This window comes from Oncorhynchus keta, chromosome 25 (assembly GCF_023373465.1).
Source record: "Oncorhynchus keta strain PuntledgeMale-10-30-2019 chromosome 25, Oket_V2, whole genome shotgun sequence".
NCBI classification, from domain to species: domain Eukaryota; kingdom Metazoa; phylum Chordata; class Actinopteri; order Salmoniformes; family Salmonidae; genus Oncorhynchus; species Oncorhynchus keta.
Window position 1 is genome coordinate 4465198 of NC_068445.1, and position 23326 is coordinate 4488523.

At 42.0% G+C, this 23326-nt stretch overlaps 1 protein-coding gene across 1 annotated transcript; it reads right to left on the reverse strand.

Moving 5' to 3' along the window:
- Positions 1-6071: 6071 nt before the first annotated feature.
- LOC118358026 (hyaluronan and proteoglycan link protein 1-like) lies at positions 6072-21101 on the reverse strand. Its single transcript, XM_035735393.2, has 4 exons — positions 20803-21101; positions 11511-11882; positions 8760-9062; positions 6072-8552 (listed from the first exon to the last, which is right to left on the reverse strand). The coding sequence occupies exons 1-4, from the start codon at positions 20900-20902 to the stop codon at positions 8263-8265; spliced, it is 1065 nt and encodes a 354-aa protein (XP_035591286.1). The 5' UTR covers positions 20903-21101; the 3' UTR covers positions 6072-8262.
- Positions 21102-23326: the final 2225 nt, after the last annotated feature.

A 23326-nucleotide genomic window follows, 5' to 3' on the forward strand; every position in this document is an offset into this window, starting at 1 on the left:
AAAGTGTAAGAAGGTGCTAAATGTGATGCGTTGTCTGATGGGGAAGGATTTGGGGGCTGGGCATTCCTCATTGAGGACCATGTATGTTGCATTGATCCGATCTGTAGTAGACTATGGCAGTATAGTTCAGTAGCCCAGACATCCTTACCAAGCGACAAGGACTCCGAATATGTAGTGTGGTATTTCGGACGTCCCCAGTGGCTGCACTACAGGTGGAGGTGGGGGGCTACGCCATCGCATATTAGGAGACAGCAGCTGGCAATTCATTATTGGGTCAACCTACAGGGACATGGGGTGTCTCATCCTGCAAAAGGGATTTTACAGGCATGCTGTGAAGATAAGCAAAGACAAAACACAAGCTTTGGGTGGGTAGGTAATACCCAGGCGAAGGAGATGGGACTGTATGGAAGGGAGTTTAGTCCAACGGTAGCTGTTCCTGTAAATCCACCATGGCCACTCCCGCCTCCAGTCGCTGATCTAGAAGTGTTGGAGAGACTACAGAAAGATATGGAGGGAGGATTTTGTGGCCATTTACACAGATGGTTCAAAAGATCCAAGGACACGTACTGGCTAAGCATTTGTAGTGCAGGAATGTGGGATGGAAGTCAGGAAACGTATTACAGATCATCTGGCTGTATATATACAGCGGAACTGATGGCCGTACGGTTGGCTTTGCAGTGGGTGGAGGAAGTCAAGCCAAACAGAGTAGTTATTTGCTCTGATTCATGTGCAGTGTTAATGCCTTTCCAGTCCTTTGGGTCACGTAGCAGACAAGACCTGCTTTATGAGGTGCTACAACCCCATGGCAGGATTAGACAGATAGATATACAAATAAGATTTACTTTGGTCCCAGCCCATTTGGGGTTGGAGGGGAACGAGGCAGTTGATATACTGGCTAAACAAGCACTTAGAAGTGGGGATGTTGATGTTATAGTTTCAATGAGCAGGGCAGAGGCAAAAAGCCTTGATGTGGACAGTGATGGTGCAGAGATGGCAGGAGCCATGGAACAGAGATACTAAGGGCAGGCTTTTATTTGAAGTACTGAGGAAAGTCAAGGAGGGGACGGCAGGTAGGGACAGAAGAGAGGAGGCTATTTTTACAAGATTAATGGTGGGACACAGCCAGTTGAATAAGTCCTTAAATGTGATAGTAATTTTGCCAGGAAACAGAGACCGTGGAGCATGTATCGCTACAGTGTGGGCAGTATCAGAGGGAAAGAGAGAGGCTGAGATCTAGTTTGAGGGAGAAGGGGATACAGGAAATTATTTTAAAGAGTATATTGAGTAGGATATCATTAGATATAGTCTCAAATATTTTGTTATCTTTTTTTAAGAGCAAAGAGGCTGTCAGGTAGGATTATTTTCCCCCGTCTCTGGCCCACACTCCAGTACAGTGGGTGGCAGTAATGCCAACCGCCAATAAACCCCACAGGAGAAGAAGTAGACTAATTTGCCTCAAGCACACCCGCACTTCAACAAGGAAACAGCGCCGCGAGGTAGGTTAAATTATATGATTATACTCTACCAACACTTCAGTCGTTATTCTTGTAATATTTCACATTGCTAGATCATGTACGTTTAAATGGGCAGGTTTATACATGGCACGCACAGCAAACACTTGACTTTGACGCCTTACGTTGAACAAACTGAACACACTGGATCCAATGGGGAAAATAAGTTGACTGTGCTGTTGGAATAATTTGTTTTTCTCGTTCCAGGAAAAAAATATGGCTAATTCTACCAACGTGATTACTCAACTACTCAATCCAACATTCTCTTTTGTTTCAGGATCCTTGGCTATACCTTGAAGAGAAACAATAAAGAGTCTTTCTTCAACAAATAATTTGTTTCAGTGTTCATTGTCTACCAGTCATGGACATGCACTCCATGACAAGGTGCTTGTTAAGTTCTCATTGTGTTGACTGCTGCACTGTCAATAGAGCAGACTTGATTTGTGATTACAGGTCTCCATAATGAAACGCAGATGTCCCGCTGTTAAGCTCCGGAAAACAAGGCTCTCACGTGGTTTCTTTGGGATATCGGATGCTTTCTGGGACCTCTTCTGTTTTGGAAAGGAAATGTGCTCTGGCGTTCGATGGTTTCCTGCTCGTCTCAGGTCTCCGCCTGAGTCTAATCAAATTGAATTGGTCACACACATATTTAGTAGATGTTATTGCGGGTGTAGCGAGATACTTGTGAACAATTATTATTATTTTTTTAATAATGCGAAGTTCCTTATGAACTGGAAGCAGAGATGCCATATCTGTTGGCGCCATCTTAAGATCACCCCCGCGCCAAGTACATTATTCATTCATTTCCGTGGCATCTCATCCTTAATCTGGATTTCAGTGTTGAGCATGAAACAGGGGCCCCCGAGTGGTGCAGCGGTGTAAGGCACTGCATCTGAGTGCAAGACTGGTTCGATTCCAGGCTGTATCAGATCCCGTGATTAGGAGTCCCATAGGGCAGCACACAATTGGCCCAGCGTTGTCAGGGTTTGGCTGGGGTAGGCCGTCATTGTAAATAAGAATCTGTTCTTACCTGACTTGCCTAGTTATAAAGAATATATATAAAAAATATGGAAAGAAATGTAATCCCCTGACACACACACACACAGTCTGTATACTCATGACTGCTTTGTAAACAGCACTGTCCCTATTTACCTCTACATAGTTTTTTATGGCCTTAATGCCATTTCCAGCCATCTCCCTGGCGGTTGCAGTGCGTTAAGTAGTCTTAGAAGTGGGTGTCACATGACCTCTTTAAAGTGGCATGTCAATCGGTTCATGGGATAATTAACACCCTTACATTCTTATGGGTTTTCTTTTCACTAACACAAACGTATCCCCATTCAGTTTCACCACAGTTAGAACCACTTGGAGATAAAACTCCCTACCAAAGCAAAGAAAGTAGAAGTGTAGTCTGTCCTGCTTTCTCACTTGTTAGATAAGAGTAAATTGAAGCACAGCTGGCATGTCTCCCATGGAGAAGTATTAACAGCCAGAGGAGATAAAGGGGAAATACACATATTTATAGGTTTGGTCTTGATAATATGTAGATGTACATGTTTATAACTTTGTATTTTTTCAAGTTAATAACTTTTTTCAAGTTATTATTACCTCCTCCACAATTTAAGTGTTTTATGTCAAATCCATGCCAGGTTTGCACAAAGTAGAGCCTTCTTTTACAGTGCCTTCGGGAAAGTATTCAGAACACTTAACTTTTTCCACATTTTGATACGTTACAGCCTTTTAGAAAATGTATTAAAACATTTTTTTCCCTCAATCTACACACAATAACCCATAATGGCAAAGCAAAAACAGGATTTTGTACATTTTTGCAAATAAGCTGAAATATCACATTTACATGACTATTCAGAACCTTTACTCAGTACTTTGTTGAAGCACCTTTGGCAGCGATTACATCGTCTTCTTGGGTGTGATGCTACAAGCTTGGCACATCTGTATTTGGGGAGTTTCTCACATTCTTCTTTGCAGATCCTCTCAAGCTCTGTCAGTTTGTATGGGGAGCATTGTGGACAGCTATTTTCAGGTCTCTCCAGAGATGTTTCATCGGGTTCAAGTCCGGGCTCTGGCTAGGCCACTTAACAACATTCAGAGACTTGTCCCGAAGCCACTCCTGCGTTGTCTTGGCTGTGTTCTTAGGGTAGTTGTCCTGTTGGAAGGTGAACCCATGCCCCAATCTGAGGTCCTGATCGCTCTGGAGCAGGTTTTCATCAAGGATCTCTCTAATTTGCTCCGTTCATCTTTGCCTCGATCCTGACTAGTCTTCTAGTCCCTGCCGCCTAAAAACATCCCCACAGCATGATGCTGCCACCCCCATGCTTCACCGTAGGAATGGTGCAAGGTTTCCTCCAGATGTGATTCTTGGCATTCATGCCAAAGTGTTCAATCTTGATTTCATCAGACCAGAGAATCTTGCTTCTCATGGTCTGAGAGTCCTTTAGGTGCCGTTGGGCAAACTCCAAGCTGGCTGTCATGTGCTTTTTACTGAGGAGTGGCTTCTGTCTGGCCGCTCTACCATAAAGGCCTGATTGGTGGAGTGCTGCAGATATGGATGTCATTCTGGAAATTTCTCCACAGAGGAATTCTAGAGCTCTGTCAGAGTGACCATCGGATTGTTGGTCACCTCCCTGACCAAGGACCTTCTCCCCCGATTGCTCAGTTTGGCCGGGCGTCAAGCTCTAGGAAGAGTCTTGGTGGTTCCAAACTTTTTCCATTTAAGAATGATGGAGGCCACTGTGTTCTTGGGAACATTCAATGATGCCGAATTTATTTGGTGAGTCTTCCCCAGATCTGTGCCATTACACAATCCTGTCTCTGAGCTCTACGGACAATTCCTTCGACCTCGTGGCTTGGTTTTTGCTCTGACATGCATTGTCAACTGTGGGACCTTATATAGACAGGTGTGTGCCTTTCCAAATCATGTCCAATCATTTTAGTTTACCACTGGTGGACTCCAATCAAGTTGTAGAAACATCTCAAGGATGGTCAGTTGAAACAAGATATACCTGAGCTCCATATCGAGTCTCATAGCAAAGGGTCTGAATACTTATGTAAATAAAGGATTTATTTATTGTATTTTTTTATACACTTAAAAAAAATGTGTAAACTGTTTTCACTTTGTCATTACGGGTATTGTGTCTAGATTGCTGAGGATTTGTTGGTATTTAATACATTTTAGAATAAGGATGTAATGTAACAAAATGTTGAAAAAGTCAAGGGGTCGGAATATTTTTCGAATGCACTGTATATCATTCTCTATTGTAAACTCAGCAAAAAAAGAAACGTGCTCTCACTGTCAACTGCGTGTAAATTCAGCCAACTTAACATGTGTAAATATTTGTATGAACATAACATGATTCAACAACAGACATACAGTACATTGAACAAGTTCCACAGACATGTGACTGAAATAACAGAAAAGGAATAATGTGTCCCCGAACAATGGGGGGGGGTCAAAAGTAACAGTCAGTATCTGGTGTGGCCACCAGCTGCATTAAGTACTACAGTGCATCTCCTCCTCTTGGACTGCACCAGATTTGCCAGTTCTTGTTGTGAGATGTTACCCCACTCTTCCACCAAGGCACCTACAAGTTCCCAGACATTTCTGGGGGGAATGGACCTAACACTCACCGTCCGATCCAACACGTCCCAGATGTGCTGAATGGGATTGAGATCCGGGCTCTTCACTGGCCATGGCAGAACACTGATATTTCTGTCTTGCAGGAAATCACTCACAGAATGAGCAGCATGGCTGGTGGCATTGTCATGCCGGAGGGTCATGTCAGGATGAGCCTGCAGGAAGGGTACCACATGAGGGAGGAGGATGTCTTCCATGTAACGCACAGTGTTGAGATTGCCTGCAATGACAATAAGCTCAGTCCGATGATGCTGTGAAACAGTGCCCCAGACCATGATGGACCCTCCACCTCCAAATCGATCCCGCTCCAGAGTACAGGCCTCGGTGTAAATCTCATTCCTGCGACGATAAACTCTAATCCGACCATCACTCCTGGTGAGACAAAACCACGACTCGTCGTTTGCCAGTCCTGTCTGGTCCAGTGATGGTGGGTTTGTGCCCATAGGCGACGTAGGCGACGTCTGTAAGCTGTTAGTGTCCACAGGTGCATGTTCATTAATTGCTTAAGGTTCATTGAACAAGCATGGGAAACAGAGTTTAAACCCTTTACAATGAAGATCTGTGAAGTTATTTGGATTTTTCTGATTATCTTTGAAAGACAGTGTCCTGAAAAAGGGACCCTTATTTTTTTGCTGAGTTTAAATCCTAATGTTTGATACACACAGAGTATTAGAGGCTTATTTTGGATATGTATTTTCAATCAAAAACTGCATGCTACACTGAAAATGGAGACAGGAGAGAATGTCCTGCATTTGCAAACTTCTATGCTCTGCAAACAGCGTTCTACTGCCACAATGGCAACCTCAGCATTTCTAAAAACAGAATTAATGTTTGTTAGTTCAGGTCCAACGACGACAGAAATACACAGAAAAACAACCTTTACAAGGAGGGTAAAAAGTCACAGCATCAAGAATCTATCACCAAGTTTTATTTTCAGTTTGGTCTTTTGTTTAAAAAGGTACTAGGCATTAGAAAACAAATAATACCTCCACCGAGGAATGTGTGTCAGTCTATTTCACAGTGTATTTTATCTAACTGCAGTTAGTAAATCAGGTTCAACCAAATAACCACAAGCTACCTGTCAATGCCACATCTAGGAAAGAGAAAAAGGTTTGCCGAAATACAACACACAAAAAAGAAAAAGAAAGATGACCACCATCATTTGTATGATCAGTTTTATTGGCAAATATTGGCTAGTGGTTGTGATTTCAGTCAACACAGATCTCAGTTGTCGACCTCCTGCATGTCCTAGGGGACAATTAGTATTCTAATGCTAAGAGAATACAAAGCAATAACATATATAGACCACACGTCAGATGCAATATTTCTAGTCTCTCTTTTTTCCCACTTTATATTTGTTCTGAAATGCTTTGTGACTCTTTTGACCTTCGAGTCTGGACTGGACCAACCTCTTCAAGTCAGGATTTGAGTCAGACCCTGCGTTTTTATTTGTGCGTGAAGTTAAAAGCTGCTCAACATCGTTTTGCCAGAATTATACAATTGGCAGTTCTCAAAGCAGGTCTTGGGTGGCCTGGATGGATCACCCAAAATGGTCACCTGGCTTAAGGCTTAATAAGGCACTGTATTAAAGCACTGTTGCACACTAGCAACGGGGTCTTAAAGGGGGTTGCATGCCCTGAGAAGTTTAATGTAAGCCCTTTGCAGCTCGTAACTTAGGCGATGATGTACAGTCAACCCAAATCCTTTGCAACAGCAGCAGTTTGTCAATGTGGATCCCTGTTTGGCTGCCATTCCAGTGTTACACAGACATACAGCTGTTTCTGTAGTGCTGTTAAATACCAATATCAGAGTTCCCGCTTAGTTTGCAAGGATTCACTCCAATTGTATTGCAATCCTGATATGCACTTGGCTGTGAGTGGATGGCTAGGTCACTGTTTTTAAACACTAGGCCTATTGTACGCTGAGATTTTTCCTTCACTGACTTTTATCCGAGGAGAGAAAGGTATCAGTAAAATAAAAGCAGAAATACAAGGTGTTTTTCAGAGGTTAGGGTCTGTAAATTAATAGCAAACATTTCTGAAATTCTGAAACAATATCCTAGTTTGCTGTTTCAGGAAAGTTAGCTTGAATCTCCTTTGTGAAATGCCCCTCTGCTCAGATGAATATTCACTTCAGATTCGGATTGAAATATGCATGTGATTTTTTTTGTGGTAGCGTTACTGTGCAAGTGTTACTGAAATCCAAATAGACTTCTGCCATAGTCAAACAGTGGTCTTTATGTTCATGCAATTTAGCTCTTAAGCTGCTAGATAGGCCACAGTACGTGTTAGTTAGGGCTCTATTCAATCAGATCTGCTTTAGCCGACATCCGCACAGGGGTTGTTTTTGCGGTGTTGGAACTGTGTTAGAGCTGTCAAATCCACAAGTGGCTCCTGGCATTATACCTAAAGGGGATGTTGCAATTGGCTGCACGGAGTAGAATTAAGAGAAATCCCTTGTAGCCTTGTTTCCAGGTTCAAACACTGGAATGTGAGACGTAATCTACACCTTGAATACGGTGACAGAAATCCTCATTTCATTGAATGATTTTCAATTAGAACATTATTTCTCTGTAGCCTACAATTTTAATGTGAATGGGACGGTTGTGGCTTTGCAACAGTGATCAAGACCAGCTGCTCACCAATTTGACAGCTCTAATGCAGTTCCACCTCAAACAGCGCCAAAACAAACCGCTATTTAGATGTTGGCTAAAGCTGATCTGATTGAATCTAGCCCTTCGAAGATAACTCATCCAGTCCATTTCAACCATAGTACCGTGTTATTATGTGACCAACATTTTGTATAACTAAAAATGGTATTGTCATATTATATGAGCAACATATTACATGACTGAAAATGTTAAGGAATAACGCTTGTTTCAGCTTAGAAAATAGCCTTGGATCGGTTGTGGTATGAGAAATGAGATTTTACAGTATTCATTAAAACAAATGTATCACAGTATTGGTAAGGTAATGAGCTGATGCTACTTCATGCAAATTAAGTCCTGATATGCATCTTTTGTTTATTGGTGGTGTTGTTGTTGTTGTTTTTCTTTGATGGTTATATGGGTTTGGTGCTCAGGGCTAAGCCCTTTCCTCTTCACTGCTGGCCCTTGAAGCAGTAGACGCCGAAGAGCTTTTGCTTCTTGTCGGGGAATCCCACGAAGCGCACAGCCGCCTCTGTCGGGCTGCAGTTCCTGCGGGGTCTGGAGATGGGGTAGCGGACGCTGCCGTCAGCCAGCCAGCCAGAGTCGCAGCGGTCATAGCCGTTCAGCTTCCATGCAGCGTACATCTGACCCACCTTGGCGATCTCAGCTCCGTCATCCTGGCACGCCTGAGCAGCCTCGTTGAACGTTAGCTTGTCGGGCTGCACCAGCCAGTAGAAGCGGCCTGAGGTCAGAGAGGGAAGACGGCCAAAGGAAAACAGAGGATTTTGGTTGGGTTGCCTCATTTTAAAGAGAGGTCAATTAGATAAGCTGATGAACTCTTCCCTACTGTAACGTATGCCTATCTATTTCTACTACTTTTGTTCTAATAATAGATACTGCATGTCCAATGACTTCCTCAAAAACAACCATATAAAGCAGACAAACTCACCGTTGACGGCAGAGGTGAAGCAGAAGACATCGTAGCGGCTTTTGGACTTGTCGCGCTGGCCGTAGCTTCTCAGACCCGCACCGGAGTTGACTCCTCCACAGGCCTGTCTGGGGTTGGTTATGGGGTACTGCACGGAGCCGTCGTTCAGCCAACCGGCATTGCACCAGTCAAGGCCACTCCTCCAGGCCTTGTAGAGCTGGTCGAAGGAGGCCACCACAGAGTCCTGGTCCAGGCAAGCCTGCTCGGCATGGTGGAAGTTGAGGTTGTATCGACCCAGCCGTGGGGAGTAAGGGAACACCACACCTGGGAATGAGCAAGGAGCTGGGGTTAATATCATAGCTAATGTGGCTCTTAGGCTACATGGAGCACCCATTCAGGTAAATGCCAACTGAACACGCTATTGTTGTTATTCTATTGTAAGACAACTATTAGCGAGTCGGAATCGATTGTTATCCATTTTATGACATGCTCTTTTTTGAATGTGTCCTTACGTGAATGTTTCTTTTGTGTCTTTAATTGAATCACCACAGCGGATAGAGAACCATGGCATAGTTATGCATGTTATATAACTACAGTTCATGGAAACCTACCGTACATTAAAACATACAGACACACATAAAACACGGTATATCACAGCATACTCTAGGAGAGGAATAATATTCTAACACAAAACATTTGGATTTATGTTTTACACACTCACCCTCCTGTGGGTTTGCAGACCCAGCCAGCCAGTAGGATAAAGAATGTGTGTGGTCCTTGGGTCTAGACTGGACCATTCATGAGGGATTGGGGGTTTCTGACATACGATCTGATAGTATATGTTAGTGAGTGTAAGCTATTGCTGTTCTTGGTTCTGCAGCTCCTGGTGAGTGATAAAAGAGCAGCCGCCCTCCAGAGAGGATTCAGACTTTTCTAACTGATTAATTCTGTGGTATTCTGCCCCTCAGCAGGGAAGGGAGATACATCTCACGCTGTTTACGTTTTAATTAGGCTGTAACAGCCAAGCTAGCAAATACATTAGGCCAGAACAAGACTCCAAAGCACTATAACACAAAGCACAATCATCAACTGTGTACAGCAAATGGAACCTCTGGTGTCAATCATTTGGTGGTTCAGTTATGTGATTTTACAGCCGTAAAACAGCCCCTTAGGCATTATGGTTATGTAATTGAATTAATTCCCTTCTTGACTCAGACTTTGCTGGTTCACTCCTCGGTTGTCCTGACCAGTATTTTATGTGTGTCCTACCTACAAACAAATGTAATCCCTTATATGTGTGAAATGCAGTCCAGTGTGTCCAGTTGGAAGAGCATGGCACTTGCAATGCCAGGGCTGTGGGTTAAATTCCCATGGGGGACCAGTATGAATATGTATGGACTCACTACTGTGACTCACTCTGGATAAGAGTCTGCTAAATGCCTAAAATGTAAAGTTCTGTGAGGGAAAGGTGGCTTTCGTTTGGCTGTAGTGATTGTTGACATACTGTTTAGGAGATGCAATGTTGTTGGAAAGCGGCAGGTAGCCTAGTGGTTAGAGCGTTGGACTATAAGCAAAAGGTTGCAAGATTGAATCCCCGTGCTGACAAGGTACAAATCTGTCCTTCTGCCCCTGAACAAGACACTTGACCCACTATTTCCTAGGCCATCATTGAAAATAAGAATTTGTTCTTAACTGACTTGCCTTGTTAAATAAAGGTACAAATAAAAAAACACTGAATTGGACTTCAACAGCCCTTCTTTATCCCTTGTTAATGTACTTCATGTCACTGCTAGCTAACAGAGAGGGTTGCATTTGGCCCTTGGTGGTTTAGAAACAACTAAGAGCCGATAAAGCAAAAACAATGCACTGTAACACATTAGAATGTTACATCAGCATCTGTAGTTTAATCTTTGACACAAGCCTGCATCCCATGGTAGCCTAGTGCTAGCTGAGTGCTTGACTGTCAGATGTATGCAGCTGCAAACAAGAGAACATTTAATTGGATTACTTTGAGGGAAAATCACAACCAGTACTGAGGCTTTTCATTGGGCATGACTTTATTCCAATGTTAACAATAGACAGTCGTTCCAGCCTGTTTTCATTATGGCCAGCTAGCTAGCTGTTCTCTATTAAAGATCCCTTTTCTTAACCTGGAGCAAAATCTGCTCAGGCGGTCTTGGCCCCGATGGGAACTATGACCGTGTAATAGTATTCAATAGATTCAGGCTGACTCAGTTTTATGAATAGAATGTTAAAAAAAAGGTTGTATTTGTGCCACATATTAAAAGGAAGAACAGGACTCCTTTCACAATTATGTAAATAGTACTGTATGAGCAAGGAGGATGTTTGAATCGATGCGGAGTGGGATTAGTTCAGATGGAAAATGTGTTTTCATGTACTGCAGTGAAAGGCTGTGTGAATATTATCAGCACAAACTCTGAAAAATGAACAAAAGCTGTCTTTTTTTGTCTTTTGTATTTCTACACATAAATCAATATAATGGTGGTGAGGTGTTGAAAATAAGGAAACAGGCTCTGGTCTTGAAACCATTATTTCTTGGCTCTGGTCTTGAAACCATTCATTTCTTCCAGACAGTAGTTTATGGGCAGGGTCATGAAAACCTCCTGTCCTTATTTACAGGGTAACAAAAGTCTATTAACACCATGAAGACAGAACAGTGAGGACAAAATGAAATGGAGGGTGGTGACGTGATGTGTGGGATGATATGGCCATCGCTGAGCAGGGGGAGGAAGTAAAAAGATAAAGATTTACCGTCGCTGTAGCCTACACTACCTTGCACCTCCAAGGTAACCTCATGAATGACATCGTCCATGCCATCGATGACTTCACAACGGAACTTTCCCATGTCGTCCAGGGACACGTCGTTGATGAGCAGTGAGGCGTCATCATCGTCAGCCTCCAGCAGGCGGACACGGCCCAGGAAGCTGCCGTAGCTCTTCTTGTGGAAGCCCATGGACACCAGCACATCTTCCTCCAGTGACTCATCCGCAGACAGCTTGGTCCACTTGATCCTTATGCCCACGCGGCCGAAAGACATGCCATGCTGGCGGTGGAGCCGGCATGGTAGAGTGATGTTGGAGCCGCGCCTGGCAAACACACGGTTCTGATCACCAAGTTCAGTCTCTGTGAAGGACAAGAAAAGGTGTAGTGTAAGTCAAGAGTTACTAAAGCATCAGAAGAATACAGTAGAATATATAACAAAGTTGCATTAACTTCGTCCACGGGACAGTTGAGCTAACGTAGGCTAATGCGGCTGGCATGAGGTTGTAAGTAACAAGAAAAGTTCCCAAGACAAAGGCATATCTGATATTGTTAGAAAGCTTAAATTATAGTTAATCTAACTGCACTGTCCAATTTACAGTAGCTATTACAGTGAAATAATACAATGCTATTGTTTGAGGAGAGTGCACAGTTTTGAACATGAAAAGTTATTAATAAACAAATTAGGCAAAATTTGGGCAGTTTTGATACTAAATTTTGAACATAAATGCAATGGGTCATTGGATCAGTCCAACACTTTGCAGATACACTGCTGCCATCTCGTGCCCAACATCGAAATTGCTGCTGGGCTGGAATAATACATTATGGCCTTTCCACTTGCATTTCAAAGATGATAATACAAAAAATACAAAAGAACGGTTGTTTTTTTCTTTGTATTGTCGTTTACCATATCTATTGTGTTATATTCTCCTACATTCCTTTCACATTTCCACAAACTTCAAAGAATTTGCATATCCTTGCTTCAGGGCGTGTTACAGGCATTTTGATTTGGGTATGTCATCTTAGGCAAAATAAGGGGCGGATCCTTAAGAGATTTTAATTACTGGTGTCAGTTCAGACGTGTCACGTCTTTTAATGTTTTGAGTAATGCATTTATTTTAAAGATTGATGTGCGAGGACATACACACATACACAAGAATTAAGATGGCCCTCAATAATTATGGTCTTGCATGCGTTTCATTGGCAAACATAAAAGCAGTAAAAGATCTCTGAAAAATGCCCCTCTCAACATTGCCTAGAAACACACACACACACACACACACACACACACACACACACACACACACACACACACACACACACACACACACACACACACACACAGTGGTGTAAAGTACATCTTAAGTATTTTTGGGGGTAATCGGTACTTTACTTTACTATTTATATTTTTGACAACTTTTACTTTTACTTTTATTCTGTAAGAATCTAGTGAATTAAGTATATTTTAAAAGAAAAACTTTAAGACTTTCACTCAAGCAGTATTTTACTGGGTGACTATCAGTTTTACTTGATTAATGTTAAAGTACATTTACTTTTACTCAAGTGTAACATTTGAGTACCTTTTCCACCACTGCACACACACACACACACACACTCCCTCTTCCCCTCTCTGTAGTGGCCTATCAGCTATATCATCAAAGTAGCCCTTCAGTCCTAAATAGATTCAGCTTTTGGAACCAGCCAGTCTCCCGCCTCTGCAAATCATCTGCACCTAGCTCTCACCAAACTATATACCATGACCAGCTCTGGCAGTTAACAAATTCAACGTTAATCCACATTAACCCCCAAAATTAAATGTTTATCTTTCACCCGCCCCAGCTGACTTGTGTAAAACATGAGTTGGGCATCCTGCTATTCAGCATTTACAAAATAAGGTGACTAAACGGTTTGCAAACAGACACGTTTTCCCTCATGTTATGGCCATCATCATTCTTTCCCTTCCTCCCTCCCTCCCCCCTGGCCTCCCTCCGAACCAGGCCACCCTTCAGTTCAGAGAGGTAGCTGCTATCAGTCACTCCACGTGAGTTCCCACAATCTCCATGACCTCCAGGCCCTTTATGAGAGTGGTGCTTTGTGGGGACCCCACCCAGTGGTTGCCTACACACAGCCCACTGAGCCCAGGCAGGGACATAATGGGATGCACTTGACCCAAGTCCCACTCACCACTGGTGCAGCCACAACCGATAAAGCTGTGTGTAGAGCCCCAGGGTATATAGCCCCCTGGGCCAGACAGAGCAGCCAATGGTCACCACACATCAGCCTCTTCTTAAATATATGGGGTAGTAAATTAAAGGGTTTAAATAGCACAATGCTGACACATCACACTTCAATGAACTATACAAACTTGGCAAAAAGACAAACAGTTTGTCTATATGATCGAGAGTAAGAGTAAAATAAGCATTTCCTGTTATATATGCAGTGGTGGAAAAAGTACCCTATTCGTATACTTGAGTAAAAGTCAAGATACCTTAACAGAAAATGACTCAAGTGAAAGTGAAAGTCACCCAGTAAAATACTACTTGAGTAAAATGTTTTGTTTTTAAATATACTTAAGCATCAAAAGTAAATGTAATTGCTAAAATATACTTAAGTCAACATTAAGGAAGTATGGAAACACATATCTGGTGAGAAAATGTGCATATTGTTTTTATGGAGATTTTAGAAAATTCACATTTACATCTGTCGCCAATTGGATGGAAATCTACAATAGCTTATGACTCGAAAGGGGACTTGGTTCTTTCCAAAGGCTGCTGATGATTTCTACAGGCATAATCTGCTCAAAAGGGAGGGGGTGTGAAAATTCTGCTTTGTTTGAGAACGTTATGTACGGTAACATACAGGCAGTGGTGTAAAGTACGTATGTACAAATAATTTAAAGTACTAAATTCATTTTGGGGGGAATCTGTCCTTTACTTTTTATTTTTTTATTTTTACTTTTACTTCAGGACATTCCTAAAGAAAATAATATACTTTTTACTCCATACATTGTGTTTAGCAGGAGAGGAAAATGGTTAAATTCACGAACTTATCAAGAGAATATACCTGGTCATCCTACTGCCTCTCTGGCTCACTCACTAAACACACATGCTTTGTTTGTAAATACTGTCTGACTGTTGGAGTATGCCCCTGGCTATCCATATATACAAATAAAAAATTTAAAAATTGCTGTCTGGTGTGCTTAATATAAGGAATTTGAAATGATTTATACTATATTTTACTTCCTCGTCTAACCTGTGCCCCCGCATATTGACTCTGTACCAGAACCCCCTGCAATATAGCCTTGTTACCGTTATTTTATTGTTGCTCTTTAAGTATTTGTTATTTTTCATTTTTTTTATTTATTCAGTTTATTTAGTAAACATTTCTTAAAACTTATTTTTCTTAAAACTGCATTGTTGGCTAAGGGTTTGTAAGTAAGCATTTCACTGTAAGGTCTACAGCAGTTTTATTCGGCAAAAAAAAAAAATTCTGTGTACATTCGGAATTGTTTGGCGAGCTACTCATAGGTGATTGACTGGTTGGAGACCCCTGGCCTATATGATGAGATTATTGTTATGGACAAAAGAGCAAGATTATTTTTTTTTTCAAACTGCAGCAAAGCATCCATTATCATGTTACTAGAATAAAACCCTCAATATTTTTTGGCAAGGACAATCAAGCTCATCACCTTGTAGTTTCACCACCCTGTGAAGTTCATCATAATTTATATTGTCTGTATCCTAATAAACTGCATGCTTTTCCACGTGTTCCCACAATCTCCCTGACCTCCAGACCCTTCACAACAATATTTGTGCATAAAAGCGTTTCCTCCGACATATCTCGCATTCTTAATTTTACCGACACAAAAAGATGCCACCTTGTCTAGTGTATTTTGATTTGTCGACATTTGGAAAGTTTACGGAAAAAAACGTTCTGTTTCAAATAGGCCTGTAATTACTTTTTTTTATCCGACAAGTACTTTACTCATAAAAAGGTTGGATAGATACGTGGTTGGTCAAAATACGTCAGCAGCTACTAACTAGTGTCCGCAGTCGTCCTAGTCGGTGTGTAAGCTTAACAAAATAATATGCTTCTCTCTCTCCCGCTTTCCCTTCCTCCCTTCTGTGTCTGACTGTCTCTCCTGGTTTCTCTATTCCTCTTTCTCTCCTTCCTTGCCTCTTTATTTGTCTCTGCCAGGTTCTCCTTGAGCCACACCAAAGCCATGACTGGAAAATGGTTCTGCTGTCTCTTCAACGGGCAAAACCTTTTCCACGTGTGCCATTTACAGATGCAAGAATCGCTACCAGGTACTCCAGGTGAACAGCCTTCCGCTCTGATCATTTCTCTCCCACACCCCAACTTCTTCCACCCCTGATTTACCACCCAACCTCTCTAAAACCCATAACCCCATTCTCCCATGCACACAGAGCAAATAGCCGACATGTGGCTCGGCTTAATAGTGGCCTACACGTTATCAGTTGCACGCTATCCTGCGGAGGGGTTTAATGAGCAGAAGCTGTGCTGCCTGACAAATGTAATCTCACCCTATATCCCTAACTCCAACCGCTCTTTCATTTCCTTCCTTCCCTCTGGGCTGCAACTCACTCACCACCATCCCTCCCCTCCATACCCACCCAGACACCTCGCCTCCATGCAGGCAGGCAGGCAGGCAGGCGCACCAAACGAATGCCAAAGGGTTTACTAAGCAGAACAAAAAATCCCACTTCTTAAAAGAATGGGGCATGGAGAGTTTCATGAAGAGGCCCAGTATCTTTGTATGAATTCTCCCTCTGTCACTGGCTTATGACTCAGAGCTTCTCTCTGCCTCATAAATTCTGGACTTGGGAAGCCGTTGAGTGAAGTTTCATTGGAAACTGAAAGCCCAGAATGACTGATCAAACAGGGAGCGCATGACAACATCAACGGCAGTCGGCCAGATGTGACACCATCCAGGGTTTATCCCTAAACCTTTCTGATTCCTATTCAACAGATACGAGGTTAAAATAAGAAAAAATAAAAAATAAACTTGTTTGTCTGATTTATAGAAACATTGTTCTAGCGCTCATAAACCACTGGCTGAGGTTCATAATCCCTGAACATATGAGGCTGGGGGATGGGGTGTACATGGTACAAATAAGAGATCTCATAGCTACCAGGAAACACTATGCGGTTGAACGTAAACTAAATAAAACCTGTACAATGAGACCCCATACAGCACATAGACTGACCACATGCATATGAAACATCAAGAACAGACAGATCCTGTACAAAAAAGACTATGCAAAGAATGCCCATGTAAAGATATATTGGTGAACAAAGAATGACACTGTAAAGATATATTGGTGAACAAAGAATGACACTGTAAAGATATATTGGTGAACAAAGAATGACACTGTAAAGATATATTGGTGAACAAAGAATGACACTGTAAAGATATATTGGTGAACTTTTGCACCCAAAAAAGCCTAATTTCAGTAGAGATGTGAGTGTAAGACTGCTCTTTTACCCCTGTCCCTGCTACCTGAGTTACCAGTGGAGATATATTGCCCTTGAGTGTATGTGGCCCCAAGTAATATACACTGCACTCATAAAGTGACAGCTTGGCATGTGTATTTAACCACTTGGCAAGCAGCTAAATATTCTGTCATATATCAAGCCTTAGCTTATTTATACAAGGCTATTTCTGTGGGGTCAAGGGTTCCCCCTAATTGTCAGATGTAACGTATAGAAACGGCTCATTAAACCATTACCCCCCCCCCACACACACACACATATTTTGTTAAGGGTGGGGATCAAATGAAAGAGAGGAGAGAATTAGTAAATGAACACATGTGCATGACAATTAAAAAGTACAGCAGAAGCCAAGACCTACTGCCATTTTTACGATCATACACAATTCTCTCTCACTCCATAAATGCTTACAGTACCTGCGTTATTGGAAACAGCTGTGCCTTTTGAGAGTGTCGCAACGTAGGGCAATAAATGAACAGTAACATCATAAAGGAATAAATGAACAGTAACATCATAATGGAATAAATGAACAGTGACATCATAATGGAATAAATGAACAGTGACATCATAATGGTCCAACGTTGCCATGCGGCATATACTGTATGTTCGGTGTCTACAGAAGTTAAATAATGTTATCCTAACCTTATGTTAACTTGGTGTAATTGTGGTCTTTGAGATGTTGAAGGCGCAACCGAGGAAGTTGATTAGTCACTAATTAGCCTATAAGCCTACATCAGTATGTATACAGTGAGAGAGTATGTTACACAGCTGTAACTACATGTGTATCATTGAGTGATAAACCACACCAACCCAGGCCTGCTAGACATGCTATCCTTTACAACATCCTACAGCTCTGCACAGCTCGCCTGAATCAATAAGAAGATGGAGTTAACAGGCATAGCTGTGACCAAGGCACACACCTACACACACACACACACACACACACACACACACACACACACACACACACACACACACACACACACACACACACACACACACACACACACACACACACACACACACACACACACACACACACACACACACACACACACCCCTGGCACGTGCCCAAAAAACATCCACTCTCTCTCATACACACACGCATGCATGTACGAGAGACTGAAAAACAGCTTCTATCTCAAGGCCATCAGACTGCTAAACAGCCATCACTAACATAGTGCCAACATACAGACTCAAATCTCTGGCCACTATAAATGGACTAAATAAAAGGTATCACTTGTCCCTTTAAATAAAGGCACTTTAATAATGTTTACATATCCTACATTACTCTTCTCATATGTATATACTGTATTCTATACCATCTACTGCATCTTGCCTATGCCGCTCGGCCATCGCTCATCTATATATTCATGTGTACATATTCTTATTCATCCCTTACATCTGTGTGTATAAGGTAGTTGTTGTGAATTTGTTAGATATTACTGCATTGTCGGAACTAGAAGCATTTCGCTACACTCGTATTAACATCTGCTAACCATGTGTATGTTTTTATTTTATTTGACAAACACACACATCCACACAAACATCAACTCCCCCCGTATACATTTTTATGTTGCGGGTAACAATTTCATATTTCCTGAAGTCTCTACTAACCAAGGATAAGGGAGCCAACCTGATCCCATCTTCCGCTTTTACCTTGCAATCCTATTGGACATCATTCCACTTGCCAATCAACATTGTCCACCGTGTTATGTTGTCGTATGCTATTGACTCTACATCTATTGTTCCATGGTAATATACGAAGACCTACAACAAGGAGAGGGATCGCCTAGTTAGTGTTGAATGTGCAACATTAACGTCCACTTCATGAGCTAAATTATGCAACAAATGTTTCGTTAGATTGTAACTTTCCGACAGTAGCCAGCTGACAGAAAACATATCCTTTGTACAATCATTTCTCCGCTGCAGATAGGCTATAATAGCATACTGATGCGTGCATCTATCGAAATGCGATTTGATACTCACTCTCCAATTTTTTTATTGGGTTAAATCAAATATGCTTTTATCAGGCCAACATTTATTAATTGCCTTCATTTACAGCATGATGCAAGATATTTCGTTTGCAAGCCAGGGCCAAATTGCCTTCTTTGAGCGAGAAAGAGAATGTGATCATTTTATAAAATAGAAAAGAGTGATAACATTTTTGCATTAAATAACCTACTTCCTGAAAGTTGGGTATCGATTATATACTGTCTAGTATATGTGATGAATGATTATTACTGTTACTCATTGGATTACCACATATAACAGGATTCCCCAACTGGTGGTTAATTTGGCCCAAAGGTGGTTTTTATTTGGCTCAAGTTTTCTGACCCCCAAAAAAAAAACACAAAACCAAAGTTGGTTTTTTCATTGCTTTTTTTCTTCTTCGTTGGACATGAAAGCCTGTAAAAACACTAGGAACTCAACTCCAAGTATCCCCCACGGATAATAGAAGGACACGTGATCACATACAAATGTAAGTAAGGTTTGAAATTATTATGTCATTGTCAATTCTTATATCTGTTTGGGCTTCTTGTGGTCAATCTGCAGTCAACCCCCCCCGACCATCTGCTCGAAACAACAACCAAAAAGGCAACATCGGCAAAATCTAGTTGAATGATTAGTTGATGCTACTCACGTAGCCTACGACATGACGTAATAGGCTACGTGAGTGAACGTTTATGAAGACAGACGGACTCATGGAATTATTTGATTTGGATGGATGGTTGACGTGACAGAAAGGTAGGCAGACAATTTATTTTTCTAAAAGGTGGGTGCAACTTTGCTTGAATATTTCTCGAGAGCATAAGATGTGTGTGTTGTGTCACAGCACTGGCCTAACCTTTATAAATAATTGTGAAATAAAACAAATAAACATGCTCAGACTTCTGACATCATCAGGCCATTAGTAGTAGAACAAATGTTTACACAGACAAGAAAGACAGAACATCAGCATCTCATCTACAGACTCTGAGGAAGTGATTTTTTTTTTTGTGCCTTTTGCCAGGATTTCTCTCTCTACCGTGATAGAGCGAACACATGCTGAAACTCAAATCCCCTGAGTCAGCCTACAGGACTGGACAAATTCATTCAAATACTCTTCACTTTTTAACATCGAGACTCTAGTTTGAGCTAGAACCATATGTTTCTCAGTGGTATTGTACTATTGCATTTGGCAGTAAGATATCTCACAGTATTTGGTGTAGGCCACAGGTGCCATTTTTAAGTTAAACTCAATTGTGTAGCTTGAGCAGGTGCAATCTGAAAATGTCCCCCTCCAAATTTACACTTCTCACTCCCTCCTAATAAATACATTGTAAAGGAACAAATAAAAGGCCAAGTGGACCATTTGTAGACATAATAATCAATGATCTATAGTTTACCTGTAAACAATTTTGAACAATTCTGAACTAGAACCCAATTTGAGCTCAAATTAAAAACGTACACATTTTCATTCTAAAAATAGTAGTTTGGTCCATATGCAGTTTTAAACCGTTAGTTTGTGATGTGTGGAAGCAAGCCATTGTGACTGACAGGCTGATTTATGCTCAGCCAGTGGCTCAGCCGTAAACCGTTAGTCAATGTGTCAGTGGTGAGTCAGACTGTGAATGGCATCCCAGAGAGGGATCTGTTACCAACCACTATAATGACCCTGCTGTTATATTACTCTATGGTCCCACTTGTGAGGCCTCATGGCATGCACATGCACACCCCTGCACGAACACACACACACAGAGACACATCGCACAGACACACACACACTTACCTGCTGCGTCGACTGGTGCAGAAGCAGTGCTGTCGGTATCACTGTACACACTGCTGGCCAGGGTCAGAGAAAGCAAAATGGTGCAAAGCAGAGCTCTCATTTTCTTTTTTTTTCACACCAAGGGGCCGCTTCACTGGAAATGCAAAGAACTTCAAAATGAAATGTCACACTAATTTGCTAGGGAGCAAATGTATCAAAATCAAGAGTTCTTTGTTTGTTTTCTTTCTTTCGTCCACACTTTCTTTTACGAGGTGTGCCAGTAACCCTGGTGCAGCAGCCGCCGGTAGTGCTACTGGAAAGTTTGGGCTCCTTAGAGGTCCACACAAGTGCCTTTTATTGTAGCCCAGCATGGCTGAGACCACTCCCCCTCAACGGGAGAGAGCCCATCATCCTGGCTCTCCTTCACCTCCCCACAATGTTAGGTGTCTCCGCGCTGGTCTCCCCGAGGTGCAGAAAAGTTACACTATACTGTCCTCAAAGTGTCCTTCAGAAGAGTCCACTGAACAAAGACACATATTCACAAATATTTGTATTGTGTCCATTTAGGTCCAAAGCAAAAAATACCTTTATCATTTGAATTACTTTCTGCTTTTTGGTGATCATTTTGTTCCTGTGACCACAATGCTGCTTCTTCCATGTTCTGTAGCGAGACTGCAGCACAACCTAAACTATTATAGTACTTTTACTATTGCTGTAAGTCCTGCTGTAATGTTATACCTCCGCAACTGAAATCCAAGCACCTTTCCAGTTGAGAGGGGGGAAAGCATCATCTTAAATAGAGACGGCACCTGCCTGGGGTTTGTGTTGGGGTGTGTGAGGCCCTCCATGTGATTTGACCTGCTCTTGCTGATATTTCATTTATTTCTACATCCAGTGATGATGCAATAACCTAAAACCTGCCTGGCTGCAAATCTGTACAGTGCACCCAAAGTTCACCTCATTGCAAATCCCTCTCCTTGCCTTCACGTTCTTTATTTTCCCCTAATGGCGTCCTTTCTTTGGTTTCTCAGTCTAACCTTCTCTGTACACAGTGAAAGCCTTTTTTCATTTCCTACCACTTAAAGTTGTTCTATGGCAGATGATTGCAATAATAACTGACTAGATGGGGACACTATATGTAGATAGTGCCCTCTTCAAACTCTAATCTGGAAACCTCTTCAGGTCTTTCTAAACTGATTCGATGGGCTATTCCGGGGTATGGCGTGTGAGGGGGAGTGTGTGGTCTGTCTTAATCATTTTCTCAGCCGTCCGGATGGTCCTTGAGTGACGGCAGCACTAGGACGTAGGGACAAACCACAGATTGTGCCCTGGGCCCCTCGATCACAAGAGTTGTTACAGCTGGGGAAATTCAAACTTTCCTCTCGGTCTCTCTCTATTTTTTTAAACACCCTGAGATGTGACAACACCCCTGTCACAGAAGACCCTATGGGCCCTTGTTGTACAGACTAAAGACCCAGCTAATCACATCTTCCACACCTAAACCTCCATCCACCGGAGATAGTACATAAGGTTTGATTTAAGTCATAAGTCTACTATAGCGATGAGCATGGGGGAAGCATAAACATAAATACTATAAACCCCTAGTCTCATGGCAGAGATAGGAACTCGGAACGTAAGCTAGCCAGGTGCAACTTCAACCGTCTACTTTAAGTTGGCAGCGGTAGGATTCAGTACAGTTTTTAAAATCTAAAATGCAAGGGAACATAATGTATGGTGCAATATCGCAGAGATGAATACCTTTGCCTATACTTTCAACAGATTCTAGTCCTGTGGTAGTTAAAGTTTGAGCAATTCCAAAGTAATTACAGGGACAATGTTTGGCAGATCGTATGAGCACTACATACCTGCTCTAGGCTGGTAAGTAACTCTAATGAATGGCTCTGTAACCACTGGGGGATTTCACCTCAACATACAAGTCTATCCAGTGTTTACCTCTAATCAAAGCAAGCACCACTATGATTGTGGTAATTTTCACCCCCCCCATTGAGAGAAACACTTACAAACAAACCACAAGGGCAAATGTAGATCCAGCGAACACACCCACCATTCTGCATACAAACTTACAATGCTATTGAATCAGTTATTCTTGGATGTCAGCAGGTTTTAACAGTATTGTTTTACTCAAATTCTCAACAGGAAGAATCATGTGTGTTTGGACACACAATCAACCTTTTGAGGACTTAACCGATACCTGACGTTCCCAAACTATTGGCTTTCTCAGTTACTTTAGCATTCCATGCTTACATTATATTATTTTTTTTAAATCTGATTTTCCCAAGGGTTTTCCTTTCCAATGGCAGCCTTCCGCATCTAAGATGGAAGGTGGCTGAGCTACAGCAGTGTTTGTCAGACCATGAGACGTCACAGAAACTTCAGTAGCGTACGAATGGTGCTCTACTTTCCCCCACAAGCGTCACAGGACTCGTCTGAAGTTAGTACCGCCGATCTGACAACTTCTGCCTGTAGTGTCCGCACAGTTTGGGCTACAAACTAATATGAGCCCTCTATGGAAAGGGGAGACTCT